Below are 14,906 nucleotides of genomic sequence, written 5' to 3' on the forward strand. Positions count from 1 at the left end.
TATGTCCACCATCTCCAGCATCTCTCCAAAAGACATATTTGAGGCCTTAAATCTTCTCTTCCTGGATCAGGACGTTTCAGGCTCCGGGCTTTCCTCACCCTCCTCCTCGTTAGTGGAACTCTGATTGCACACCTGCGTTCTCTCCGCCATGTGCTCTCCCCACTGCGCCGAAAGAGAAGGGGGTGGGGAATAGTCTAGAAAGAATGTCAGGGGCGGGTGGAGTTTCACGCATGCGCACTGTATATAAAACACAACACGTGTGTGTCGTACGTACGATCTGTGAACAGAGGGAGAAGCTGACGCGACGATCGTGCAAATGAAGGTAAAATTTTGAACTTGGTACATCACTAGCGTATACTGCTTCTTAATTGAGGCCTAAATTAGTGGAGTTATTAGGGTTTGTCTTGTGTTGTGTCTTGCAGAGATTATGGATGGTTTCAATGACCATAGTTTCCTCCCTCTGTTCATCGATCAATACAGGGAGCTGCCCTGCCTGTGGCAATCAACGCACCCTCAATACAAAAACAAACTATAGAGGCAGGAAGCGCTGGAGAAACTGGTTGAGTTTGTGAAGCCAGTGGTCCCCAGGGCAGACATCAACTATTTAAAAGTGAAAATTGATGGCCTCAGGAGTACATATCTGAAGGAGAGGAAGAAGGTGCTGCAGTCCATGCAATCTGGAGCTGCAGCAGATGATGTTTATGTCCCCAGGCTGTGGTATTATGACAGGATGCATTTTCTGTCAGACCAGGCTGATGTGAGGGAATCACTCTCTACCCTTCCTTCCATGCGTCCTTCTACACTACATTCCACACCCGCTGAGTCTTCCAACGCCCAACCTGGGCCTTCCACTCAGGAAGAACTGGAGGAGCCCAGCTTGAGCCAGGTATAGTATTGTTGTACATATTTTGGGAGTAAAAATGAATGATGTTAACTTGATTTTTGCTCACTAATTGCTGATTTTAGAAAGTGTTTCACATATCAATACACAGTAGTGGCCAAAACCTTTGGGACAAGAATGAAAAATGCTGGACTCAGATTGATAGTCTTTTCTATTGGTTAACAATTTGCAACAGTCTTGATGTGAAAATTGTGTGTTTGATGAACCAAAAACTAAAACTATGTCCCTTTTTCATACACAGGAAGACATCAGCCAGGAGGAGGGTGTGGAATGCAGCAGCCAGGAGGTGGCTGTGGAAAGTGGCAGCCAGGAGGAGGCAGGGGTAAGCGGCAGCCAGGCGATGGGCGGGCGGAGGAGCCTGACAGAATCCCAGGTCCCTCCCCTCCGCCTTCCACACAAAAGGGCGAGAAAGGGGGGGGAATGTGGAGGAGTCGGCTCTAAGGCTCATCGGGGAGGCTTATGCGGCCCTCAAAGCCACCCCCACCTATCAAGAGGCCTTTGCCGCCTTGGCTGCGTGTAAACTCGGGCAAATGGAGGAGGGGCAAAAGATCTTGTGTGAGGAGCTAATTCTCCACACCCTCAACAAGGGTCTGTTTGGCGAAATCACACAAGCAACACACTTGTGTGATTTGGCCCATGCCCCTCCTCCTCCTCCTCCTCCTGCCACACCTCCAGCACCACAGCCACAGCCTGGAAGGAAGCGTGGAAGGAAGACCAGAGTGTGATTACCTGGGTTCAGTCTGGTCTGACAGAACATGCAGCCTGTTGTAGTACCACAGCCTGGGAACATAGATGTCATCTGCTGCTGTTCCGGGTTTCTTGGACTTCAGGACCAGACTTCTCTCCCTCAGACATGTACTCCTCAGGCCACCAATTTTTGCATTTAAATAGTTGATGTGTGCTCTGGGGGCCAAAGGCTTCGCTAATCTCCCCAGTTTCTACAGCGCTGCCTCCCTCTTTATTTGTTAATGACACCGAAATAAAGGTATTTTTAGTTTGAAGAAATACTTGCGTATGTGTTTGACTTAAAAAAGGACAGTTTATTTGTGAGCAAGCAGGTACATTTCAAAAATACAAAGTGAAATGAATAACAAGGGGCACCAACACTAAATAACCTCCTGTAGATTAAAAAAGAAAAACAAAATACAAAAAAGATAATAATGGTGTTGTGGTAAGTTGAAACCCAAAAAACACCCCAAAAAATGCAAAGATGAGCAAACTGACAAAAAAGGAGATGTTGATGAAAAAAAGTAACCACAAAATTCCCAAAAAATAAAAATAAAAAAATAAAAATTGTGTAGATGTGATGATTTAAAATATTGTAGTGCTGAAATGAGTAAAAAAGACTCAGGAAATACGTTCGGGGGAAGTGTGTGTGACTATGAGCATCAAAAGAAGTTAATTCTTGCAGCATTGTAAAGAACAAGAGAATGCGCTTCATGAAAGAATTTTTAACATTGCAGCGTGACGAATGTGCTATATCGATTACAAGCAGTAGTTTTACCTGAGCGAGCGCTTCCGTGTCCAAATTTGATTGTGAGCATGCGTGGCACCTTGTCCGTCGGAATAGGCTACACATGATCAGAGTATGTCCGATCGGAGCATTTTGTCGGAAAATTTTACCGGCAAGTTGGAAAAGTTGGTCCGTCGGATATTCCGATGGAAACAGTCCAATGGAGACCACACACAGTTGGAATATCCGACAAAGCGGTCCGATAGGACACATTCCGTCGGAATCTCCGACCGTGTGTACAAGGGCTAACACAAACCTGAATTTAGAAGAAGATGTTTGGCTGAAATTCCACATTTAATGTTGCCAAAGCATACCTGCAAAATCTCCTCAACCTCCCTTTTGATGAAACAGTCACCCAGGTCAGGAGCTACTTCTTTAGGATCAATGTTACATGTTACAGTCTTTCTGATAACATCAAGGTGTCGTCTGGGTTCTTCTAGACTTTGAATGTGCCTGAAGTCTGCAGTCTGAAGTGCTTGAGATAGTCCTTTATATTCTTCAATGGATAAAACATAAGACAAAACAAAAGTGGAATAAGTAACAAACATCAGATTAAACCTGAAGCAACACCAGCCAGTATAAAATAATTACTTGTTTTAAAGCGGAGGTCCACCCTAAAGTGGACCTTCCGCTCATTGGAATCCTCCCCCCCTCCGGCGCCACAATTGGCACCTTTCAGGGGGGAGGGGGGTGCAGGTACCTGTACAGTACAGGTATCTGCACCCACTTCCGGGATAGCTCTCTGCGGAAAGGGGCGTAGATTACGCCCCTTTCTGAAAGTCCCCCGCTGCCTGCTGGGAAACACACAGATCCCAGAGGCAGCGGGTCCATCCTTATTGCGCAGCGCGACTCGCGCATGCGCAGTAGGGAACCGGGAAATGAACCCGAAAGGCCCCACTTCCTGATTCCCATACCCAAGATGGCGGCGGCAGCAACCGAGAGACGATCGAGAGATCGGCTTCGGGTGCCGACATCGCGGGCGCGCTGGACAGGTAAGTGTCACTAATTTAAAAGTCAGCAGCTGCAGTATTTGTAGCTGCTGGCTTTTAAAAAAAAAAAAAAAAAAACGCGGACTCCCGGCGGACTCCCTCTTTAAGTCTGCCTAATATTGTTTGTCCATATGCACGACTTTAATGTTCAGTAGCCTGCCTGGTATAAACACAGAAGTTTCTATTAAATTGCCTGATTAACATTTGCTGTGTAGCACCCCCCAGCTGTGTTGCTAGAGTGGTAGGATTTTTGTTTTGTTAGTATAGGTAAATTCAGGCTTGGATGTGTTTTTCTGGGTCAGGGTTTTTGTGACTCAGGGAAGGCTGGGTGACTCAAAGGCAGCATCTCTGAGACCTCCCCCTACTTCTGCAACTTGCTGGAAACTTCCAGAAGAATGGTCGTGGAGGTAGGAAGGAACTGCCTGGAGTATTCTGAGGTCCCTACCAATCCCCAACAGATGAGTTGGCAGAGGACAGCCCCCCTCAAATAATCAGGGTCAGCCCAGCTGGGGCAGTGAAGTTCGGGTGGAAGCTGGAGATGGAGTATTAGGCTGTCAGTGACCCTTGAGTGTCGCCCCGTAGTATGGGGAGGGGTGGTGACCTTGGGCTTGGGCTCGGGTGAAGAAGGGACCCTCTTCACGACACAGGTGTGTCCTTACCAGAGACACGGGAGCAGGGAAAGGACAGCAGGATAACACTGCCAGGAAAATCTCAAGGGAGGAAGACAGCCAGGTGTGCTGGTGAGTGATACAGTCAGAGATGAGGCATGCCTGAGAGGACTGGGAGAGAGCAATCTAGGATGGATGCAGAGTCAGTATGGGAGGATTGTTGAGCCTTAGCCAGGAGGGCTAAAGAAAGGGACAGCTGCAGCCAGGCGTGCTGACAGTGCCTGCAGAGGGGGTGCTGGAATTAGTAGCCACACAAGGAGGACAGTTGGGCACTAGGACTTTGCTACAAAAACAAGGAGCCAGCAGTCCCTGCCTGAAAAGAGGAATCAGCTATGGGTTTAAAGAGTCTTTGACAGATCAATCAAACAGTGCCAGCTGGTCCTGAGAGTTGTAGTTCTACAAGCAAGGATTTTGCTGGCGGTAGAGGAGACGTGTATATACAGGCTGTATATAGTTGTCTGCCTGAAGTGTTCCACCACTTTGTTTAAGTTGGGATCCCATAATATCCCTATCCCTAGTCAAGTTTATTCCCCTAAATAAAACATAAAAACAAAGCACTGGACTGTTCTTTTGACTCAAGTGTGCTGTGAAGTTCCGGTGTGCCTGGCTTTGCAGGGTGGGGGATCCCTTTCCACTTGCGACTTCTTAGGGGGTGTCCTACATCTGTTTTCAGTAGGTATAATTATTGAAAATTGTATATGTTATTGGTCTGTGGATGTGGTGGCTGTATTAGTTTCTTTTGTCTGGCTTTGTAGCTTAATTTTGAACTGGTGATCCTGCCAATAAATCTCTTCCTCTCTTAGGGCTCATTCACACATGCAGCTATTGTAACAGCCCCATCTGAAATATTACCTCTCCGCTGCCTATCTGAAAAGCAACCCCCTGCAAATTGCTTTTCTGAGAGTGTTTTACAGAAAGTAAAGAAATAATATGTTGCCACCTAACCACTTGATTTAACCCTCACTTAACTACAGTGTCAAGTCTCTGCACGGAACAATCGCAGAAGTCCCAGAAGGCTGAAGTGGGCCTTGAAGTATTCGGTAAAGGCGGAAGTCTGATTTGGCCTGCAGCCCGGTCGTGGAGCTGGTACCTGCAAGTACTACCCAGCAAGAGCCAGATGCTGTCCCTGAAATGCCCGCCACGCCTGTACACCCTGTCAGCCCTACCTGGAAGGAGCCAGTGCTGGAAGACAGCTCATCCTCAGGTGAGCCAGTGAAGAGCTTGTGGAGTGGCCATCACACAGTAGCTTGGAGAAAGAGTGGGAGTGCGGCCCCGTTCAGGAGAAGGTAGAAGTGTTGGCCAAGGCGTTGGATGCACCAGACTCAGCTGAAGGGGCCAGAGGAGCAGTGCAGATCCCAATCAGTAAAAGGCAGACATTCGTCAACAGACCCTCTACCACCCAGATCAGAGCCGCTGAGTACATGCAGTGGGTAGTGAGGTCACCCAAAGCCTGTGTTCTTCCTGGGAAGGAAAAGCCAAGAGAACTGCCAAGAGGTTCCATCAGGAAGTGCAGCAAATAACAGATCTGAAGTGGGGTCTGAACTATCCCTATGTCCCTTCACACATCATGGACATCATTAAGGACTCACGGGCAGAGTGGGAGGATGACTTGGTGTGGGAGTATCTGCATGTCCCCAATCCTTTGTAGGTACCACATTGTGAACAAGCTTGGACCTGATTCCAAGACATTTGGCAGTTATGGCAGCTGGGGCAAGCTATTAACAAAGACAGGGTGGTGGTTGTTAAAGCTAGACAGCCCACCAGGAGCCATTCTGTCACTGTCAGGGGAGCTGCATAGAACTAATGTGAATAGGTTCAGCTCACAGGTAAATTTAGGTGGACAGTAGGGAGAAGATTATTGCCTGTATTGCTCTTTGCACATGGACTAGGCCAGCCTAACACCCTGACCTGTTCCAGATGGATATTGTTCCTGATTAAAAACTTTGGGTGAGGCCTAGTGTGTTCCTCAAAAAAGAGACTGACCACCTCCTCCTACTAGAGACTCTTGCAAAATGTGTTTCTTGTTTATTTCTGCCAGCAGGCTTAAAACCCCCTGCTGACAGAATGTAAAAAGTAGACAGTGAAGTTAGTGATGGAAATGTGTTTTTTTTCTTGTTCTGTTTCCAGGTATCCTTGTGGATGGCTGTTTACCCAGCTTTGTGATGGACTCAACATTTTCCAGCTTGCTGGGAGAGGGCTTCCCTCTAGAGGGAGGTGCTCCAGCTAAATTAAGTGCTTTACACTGTGTTTGAGTTAACTGCAGGGACCTGTAGGTAGGGTGTGTATATACTGTTGATATGTAGTGTACATATTTGTTTTGAAGAGCAATGTTTATTTTTGATACTTGCTAAATTATTTGTACATAGCCTCTAGTGTAGAACCCTCTAGCTAGTGTGCTAGGTGTAGATAGGTTTTGTTAGTGTAGGTAATTGGTATGCCTGAGAGCCAGGCCTGGGTTAAATCTGGGTCAGGGTTAAGTGATTTAGGGAGGCTGGATGACTCAGCAAGCAGTATCTCTGGTGCCCCCCCCCCCCCCTGGTGCAGTGGGTGAGGGCTAGCAGGGGCTCTTTGGAATATTTATGAAGGTCCCAGCCAATCTCCAGCAGAAAGGGGCTGGCCACTTCATAAATAGCCATACTTAATGCCAGCAGGGGCAGCCGGGTGGAAGATGGAGATGGAGTGCTAAGGCGACTGCCATGGCCCTTGAGGGTGCCCCATAGTCTGGGGGGTGACTTTGGGGCTCGGGCTTGGGTGCTGGAGGGACCCTCTATAACACAAGGCGGAATCCTATCCTGGAGGCACAGGAGCAAAGTGAGAGGACAGCAGGAGCAGGTCAGCACGTGCGGGAGATCTCTTGAGAAGTCAGCCGGGTGGGCTTGCTGAGTGTTCGGTCTGGGAGGGCTGTGGAGAGAGTGTGATGCAGCGAACACACGATTGGAATTTTGTTTGGAAAAAGCTCTGATGGTTTTCCCGACGGAATTCCGATGGGATTTCGCTCAAGCTGTCTTGCATACACACGATCACACCTAATTCTGACTGTCAAGAACGCGGTGACGTACGACGCATATGACGGGACTAGAAAAAGGAAGTTCAATAGCCAGTAGCCAATAGCTTCCGTCTTGTAGTTGAATCTGAGCATGCGCGAGTTTTTGCGCGTTGGAATTGCATACACACAAACGCATTTTAGGATAGGAACTTTTTCTGACCGAAAAATTGAGAACATGCTCTCAATCTTTTGCTGGCCGAAATTCGGCCAGTAAAAGTTCCAATGGAGCATACACACAATCGCATTTTCCGACCAAAAGCTCTTATCGGTCTTTTGCTGGCCAAATTTGGAGGACTGTGTAGAAGTAAGGCAAGAGGGTTAGTGAAAGGGACAGCTGCAGCCAAGTGGGTTAGCAGTTACTGGTCTCAGTGACCACGGGAGGGAAGAAGTGCTGGAAATATGTTAGCTGTGTCACTCCAATGTTCTACAAGTGCCTGCAATGGGTCATTGCTACAAATACTTTTGGAGTGACACAGCTGGGAGTTCTGCAAGGAAGTGAGAGCTGGAGGAACCAGAGGCATGTATATAGATTGTATATAGGAAAAATGGTCCTCAAAGTTGTTCTGAAGTTGTTCTGAAGTCAAGTGGGCAACCCATAGTTTTCCAATCCCTATCCAAGTTCTAATCCCTCAATAAAACAAAATAAAACAAGTTATCAGAATGTTATCTGACTTTGGAGTGATTGTGAAAATTCGGTGTGCTTGGCTGTGCAGGATAGGGGATCCAATTCTACTTGTGGCTCCTTAGGCAGCATGCTACAAGAAGATAGCTGTAAAGCTGAAAACCCTGTTAAGAAATCAGTCTGGAGCACAGGAAGTCATAAGGACACTGGAATTCTTGCATTACCAATGGGTATCAATGGGTATATTCTGTACTTTTTGAAAATGTACTTAACTTGAAAAATGAAAAGCAATGCAGCCACCACAACTAAGTGCTGGTAAAATGCAACATATTACATTTTTGTTCTTGGGTGCAGATATTATTTAACTTGTTATTTTATAGACAATCACAAAAGAAGAAGTTCAGCTGATAAAAGTGTAGGAGCCATGGCAGAAACAAAAAAAAAAAATAGCCTTTTTATTATTTCTACACACAGCTTTAGATTGCATGATACTGAAGATTTGTAAAGTCTCTCTCGTATTCATTGCTCATCTGGGACACCTTAGCTTTCCCTCCTAATCTTTTTTCTGTCGTGAAAATCTTTTATCAAAGTTTAGATTTATGTAGCGCACCAGTAGGCTACTAGTGTTTAAATGTATTTTTTGGCCTCCCTGTAGTCAGGGATTATTGGTTAAGTCTGTTCTGGGTTCTATTAGTGCAGGCTTGATTACTTTCCCCTGTATCCCAGAAAGCATTGGGGCAAAGTGGGTGGAAGAATGCAGATCCTGGCCAGTAGAAAAATGCCTCTTCAGTCAACCCCTGGTCAGTATGGTGAGTGACCAGCAGGGGGCTCAGAGAGGTATAAATGGTCTGGATTCCAAAGCAGAGGTCTTTTGTTTCTGGGGGAGTAAGACCCAGCCTGAGGACTGTGACATCCCTGGGAGTTTACCTGCAGCTAAAAGAATCCTTTCTGGAGTTCCAGCTACTGTCATGGCTTGCAGACCTCTAGCCTAGCCCCCTGAAGATTGCAGAGAGCTCCTCTAAGGATCCAGGACACAGGCAATCCACATACAAAAACTGACTCATACTGCAAGCAGTTACACAGTATCCAGGAAACATTGCATACCAACCTTCTGGAACTAGAGACTTTCTTTGGTCTCTTTTCAGAGAGAGCTTTTGCTTTGTACATTCGGACTATACTTCTGATGAGGAGTCCCTGACTAGTACCAATTTACCTTCACCTTAAGAGGGTGCTTTCATCCTAAAGGATTAGTTCAGATTTAGTGTCCTCTACTGTAAGTTTTGAAGGTATTGGTGTATCCCTAGGCTCACCCTCACCCTATCCAAGTTCTATAATAAAAAAAAAGAAAAAAAAAGAAAAAAGACATGCACAGCCTGTTCTCTGACTCAAATGATTGGGAAATGCAGTGTGTCACTGTATGCCTATCAGGAATGGAACCTGGGATCAAACAGCCAGACCAGCTCCGGCTCTGAGATACATTTAATAGAAATACAAAAAGATAAGCTTTTGGGTGGAAAATGAACGACCACTTACATATGGGTGTATTTTGAAAAAAATCACCAGAGCTATTTGTCCCATGAAATTTAATGTACAGTATCTCACAAAAGTGAGTGCACCACTCACATTTTTGTAAATATTTTATTATATCTATGTGACAACACTGAAGAAATTATACTTTGCTACAAAGTAGTGAGTGTACAGCTTGTATAATAGTGTAAACTTGCTGCCCCCTCAAAATAACTCTGCACACAGATATTAATGTGTAAGCTGCTGGCAACAAAAGTGAGTACACCCCTAAGTGAAAATGTCCAAATTGGGCCCAATTAGCCATTTTCCCTCCCCGGTGTCATGTGATTCAAGGTTACAAGGTCTCAGGTGTAAATGGGGAGCAGGTGTGGTAAATTTGGTGTTATCGCTCTCACTCTCTTATACTGCTCACTGGAAGTTCAACATGGCACCTCAAGGCAAAGAACTCTCTGAGGATCTGAAAAAAGAATTGTTGCTCTACATAAAAATGGCCTAAGCTAAAAGAAAATTGCGAAGACGCTGAAACTAAGCTGCAGCACAGTGGCCAAGACCATACAGCGGTTTAACAGGACAAGTTTCATTTAGAACAGGCCTTGCCATGGAAGTTGAGTGCACATGCTCAGAGTCATATCCAGAGGTTGTCTTTGGGAAATAGACCTATGATTGCTACCAGCATTGATGCAGAGGTTGAATGGGCAGGGGGGGGGGGTCAGCCTGTCAGTGCTCAGACCATACGGTGCACACTGCATCAAATTAGTCTGCATGGCTGTCATCCCCGAACGAAGCCTCTTCTAAAGATGATGCACAAGAAAGCCCGCAAACAGTTTGGTGAAGACAAGCAGGCTAAGGACATGGATTACTGGAACCATGTCCTGTGGTCTGATAAGTCCAAGATAAACTTATTTGGTTCCGATGGTGTCAAGCGTATATGGCGGCAACCAGGTGAGGAGTACAAAGACAAGTGTGTCTTGCCTACAGTCAAGCATGGTGGTGGGAGTGTAATGGTCTGGGGCTGCATGAGTGCTGCCAGCACTGGGGAGCTACAGTTCATTGAGGGAACCATGAATGCCAAAATGTGCTGTGATGTACTGAAGCAGAGCATGATCCCCTCCCTTCAGAGACTGGGTCACAGGACAGTATTCCAACTTGATAACGACCCTAAATACACCTCCAAGATGACCACTGCCTTGCTAAAGAAGCTGAGGGTAAAGGTGATGGACTGGCCAAGCATGTCTCCAGACCTAAACCCTATTGAGTATCTGTGGGGCATCCTCAAACGGAAGGTGGAGGAGCACAAGGTCGCTAACATCCACCAGCTCTATAATGTCATCATGAAAGAGTGGAAGAGGACTCCAATGGCAACCTGTGAAGTTCTGGTGAACTCCAGGCCCAAAAGGGTTAAGGCAGTGCTGTAAAATAACAGTGGCCACATAAAATATTGACATTTTGGGCCCAATTTGGACATTTAGGTGGTTTAGACATTAATGGCTATGTGTTGAGTTATTTTGAGGGGACAGAAAATTTACACTGTTATACAAGCTGTACACTCACTACTTTACATTGTAGCAAAGTGTAATTTCTTCAGTGTTGTCATATGAAAAGATATAATAAAATATTTACAAATATGTGAGGGGTGTACTCACTTCTGTGAGATACTGTACATTCGTTTTGTGCAAATGGGTGTAAAAATAAATGTTATTATGCTATTTTCTCTCCTGGTTGAATTTCATTTTTCATATGGAATAGAGTAAATAAGTAAAATCCCACATTATGGTTACTGGATGTAGTTGATGACCATAGGGAAAAAAAACAACTATTGGCCATAATGCAGTATTTTTCTGCTCTCGCTCTATTCTGTATGAATGAAAAACATTTGACCTGGAGAGAAAATATCCTAATGATATTTGATTTTGCCCCCATTCACACAGAACAAATGTATATGCAGTTTCTCAGGATGGATACCTCTATTTGTATTTAATAAATACATCCCTTAGTGTAGGTTACTAAACAAATATATTACAAAAAGCCAAAAAAGGTCAAGGTTAGAAATACATAATTGTGATTGTTTAGCTTTTTTTTTTGTAAGAGTGACACAGCCAGTTCGACTGCAATTTGAAGCGAAGGGTAGAACAAAAACAAGCTTTCATGGTGCAGAATATGCTCTGTATAATATTCTTCTGTTAGGGTTATAAAGCAGATCACTACATTGTGGGATGAAATGTTGCTATACTCCAATGTCCCAAAGAATAAGAAGTAATAAAAAAAATGTGGTAAGTTTTGACTAATTAAATACTGGACCATGGCAAATATTGAAAAAAAAAAAAAAAATGCACAACCCTTTACTTGAAACTGCATGTACATTAGTTCTATGCAAATGTGGGTATCATTTTTATGTTATTAGGCTAATTTCTCTTCAGGTTGAATTTCAAAAATCAAGAAAATACTAAAATAATGCATTATGGCCAGCAGATAAAGCGGATGATCGCTGGAAATAAATACTTATTTAGAATGATCATCTGTTCCATCTAGTGGCCATAATGCAATATTTTCCTGTTTCACTCTATAGGATTAAAAAACACTCAACCTAGGAGGGAAAATTGTCTAATAATATTTTATTTTGCACTGTTTGCAGAGAACAAATGTACATGGAGTTAAAGAACAAATGTGTTTTTCTTTTTCTTTTTTTAAACCAATATATCCCTAGGTAGGATACTACATAAATACATTCCAAGGAACAAAAAAACAAGAACCAAGGTTTAAGTTTAGCAATCCATCATTGTTATCATTTAGAGTGACAGAGCCAGTTCAACTGCAATTTGAAGAAAAAAAAAAAAGCTTTCAGGAAACAGAAAATTAAATCCCTTGTATAAATAGTCCTTTGTTTGAGCAACAACATAAATATATTACTACGTTGTGGGGTATTATTTCTATACTTTTATGTCCCAAAGAATAAGAATAAAAAAGTATTTTGCTAACTTTTTGACTACCTAATTACATACTGTACTATGGGAATTATTGCAAAAAAAAAAAATGCACATCCCCTCACATAGCTCTGCTATTTTTTTTAAAGAAATACACCCCTATTTAATCCCTGAAACTGCATGTACATTTCTTTTTGTGAGAATGGGACTCAAAAAAAAATATTAAGCAATTTTCTCTCCATGTTGAATGTTATTTTTAATACAGAACCAACTGAATCAAGAAAATACCACATTATCATCACTAGTAGGAACTAATGACAATAGGATATAAAAACGTATTTATGATGATTCTCAGTTCTATCTAGTGGCAATAAAGTGAAATACTGAGCACGCATTATGTCACATAGATACTAGCAAGCACTAAAGACAAGAGTAGCACAAGTTTGACTACTAAAACCAACACAAAAAAGCTGTATTCATTTTAAGAACAATCCTTAATCAGCAACCCTAAATTTTGCAAACTGTTATTCAAATATATTAACTTTTTAACACCTTTTTATTTTTTCTCCAAATGGTAATGTTAACTAATTTTTAACATAATATAACACTAGATTGTTAGCTAGAAATATTTAATATATTATACTTGTATCTTGGCAATGGATGCGAGTCTTCCCTACCAAGCAACCCTGGCATTAGGCGCACAATTGTAATGCTGTATAACAAACCTGCAGCACGTAGACCATCTATAAGTCCTTGATGCCATCCTTCAGCTTCCAGGTCCAGCAGTTTATCTATAAATAATTTTGCAGCTGCAGTTGGTCCTTTTGCCTCCTCAGCCTTAATCTGGTCTATTATACCTTCCAGGAAATAAAACAAAGCACAAAACATGACAGTAAATGTAGACCAGCAGTACTTTGAACACCAGTTACTATAACAGTGTAACACAGAAATAAGAGTATTCCAAGCACAAAGTGCCTTACTCATCTAGAGCCTTTGTTATCTGACATACATATTCTGGGCCAAATCCTAATGGAAGTGTTGACTGCCACTTTGAACAAGCTGCTGGCAGGCTTCAGGACTTCTTGAAGCATGCTAGCAGCTTGCATAAAGTGGCAATCACTGCTCCCATTAGGATTTGTGTAAAAAATTTACAAACTGGAGCTGAATGGTACATTAAATGCTTCAACAAAGCTTGTTGAAAACTCTGCAAATGCGTTGTCAAAGCTTACTGTTCCCACTGCTCTTATGTAAGCTAAAGCCCATTGAAATAGGTCCTACAGGTATTTATATAGAGCCAACAAATTATACAGTGCTTTACATACTGTACATTCACATCACTCCCTGCCGTCAAGAAGCTTACAATCTACAGTCCTTATCTCACATGCACACATACACAGGAGTGAACTAACCTACCGGCATGTCTTTGGTGTATGGGAGGAAACTGGAGTTCCCGGAGGAAGCCCATGCAAATATGGGGAGAAAATGCAAACTGCATACAGATAAGGGTCCTGGAAGGGATTTGAACCCAGCATCCAATAGTAGATGTGCTAACCACTTCGCTGTCTGCTATAACCAAATACTGGCAGTTCTGAAGGGGCAAAGCTCTAACATTTCTGGGTAGTGTTCAGGCTTCCATACTTCTTCGTACCCCACATTATTCTTGGTCCATTACTATAATTTGTCACACTTTTTGGCCAGTGGGAATGTGTGTAAGAGGGGGCAAGCTCTGCCACTACCACAATGTTTGTTAAACTTGGTCTATGTAGAGTGGCTGCAATCCAGCCATATCAGAGGGGAACAAGAACTGCTGCATGTATGTGAAGGTACCACAAAGTTCCTGAACGTTATACCTACTAGCAGATAGCTTTTTATGTTTCTTTTAAGTGACAGGGTCACTTTAAATTTAGCATAGATGCAATTCCTAAAATGTTCCCAATATTCTGTAAAAACCATAAAGAGACTTACTTTCCGACATCCAGGTTCCCATGAAATGCATGACATAGGAGGGTCGAATTATATTCATAATGTAATTGCTGTAGAGCCTTAGGCTTTCCTTCATCTTGGCGCTCATTCTTCTTTAATTGCAATACTGTCCGCCTTTCTAGAATTATGACAGAAATAGGTGAGACACTTTGTTAAAAACGAGAAAGCAAAAAATCCTGTGTACCCTCATCCTGCTAATTGGAACTCCTGTTGATCACCTATTTATGCCATGCATAAAGGCCATAGGCCCATATAGTGAACTTGATGTAGTGCACTTTAAGGTCATTATAGAGGACAAGGAGACAGGGGCAGACTGATGACTCGTGGGGCCCCCGGGCAATAGGAGATTATGGGGCCCCCAGGCAATAGGAGAAGATTATGGGGCCCCTGGGCAATAGCAGATTATGGGGCCCCTGGGCAATAGGAGATTATGGGGCCCCCGGGCAATAGGAGATTATGGGGCCCCCGGGCAATAGGAGATTATGGGGCCCCCAGGCAAAAGATTATGGGGCCACACGGTATATACACACACACACACATGCAGTATACACACACAGACACACAATATACACACACAGTATACACACACACAATACACATACACACAAAGGTACTGGAGAGGTGGGGCAGCTATAATCTTGGGATTTTAAAAAAAAAACACATTTTACATACTGTCCTTGGTTTTATTGAGGCTGGCAACCCTGGTGGGGCCCCTTAGTAGCATGGGGCCCTCGGG

At 43.7% G+C, this 14,906-nt stretch overlaps 1 protein-coding gene across 2 annotated transcripts in view; it reads right to left on the reverse strand.

Annotated features, from left to right (window-relative positions):
• LOC143974133 (antiviral innate immune response receptor RIG-I-like) overlaps positions 1-14,906 on the reverse strand; it is a 111,179-nt gene that overhangs the window by 93,049 nt on the left and 3,224 nt on the right. For both annotated transcript variants that reach the window (XM_077475247.1, XM_077475246.1), the window contains exons 2-4: positions 14,153-14,288; positions 12,913-13,044; positions 2,729-2,910 (exon numbers count right to left, since the gene is read on the reverse strand). In XM_077475247.1, coding sequence (XP_077331373.1) covers positions 2,729-2,910; positions 12,913-13,044; positions 14,153-14,258 — 420 coding nt within the window. In that variant the 5' untranslated portion in view covers positions 14,259-14,288. The remainder of the gene's footprint in view (positions 1-2,728; positions 2,911-12,912; positions 13,045-14,152; positions 14,289-14,906) is intronic.

This window comes from Lithobates pipiens, unplaced genomic scaffold, assembly GCF_037356315.1.
Source record: "Lithobates pipiens isolate NorthernLeopardFrog02 unplaced genomic scaffold, aLitPip1_a1.2 Scaffold_13, whole genome shotgun sequence".
In the NCBI taxonomy this organism is placed as follows: domain Eukaryota; kingdom Metazoa; phylum Chordata; class Amphibia; order Anura; family Ranidae; genus Lithobates; species Lithobates pipiens.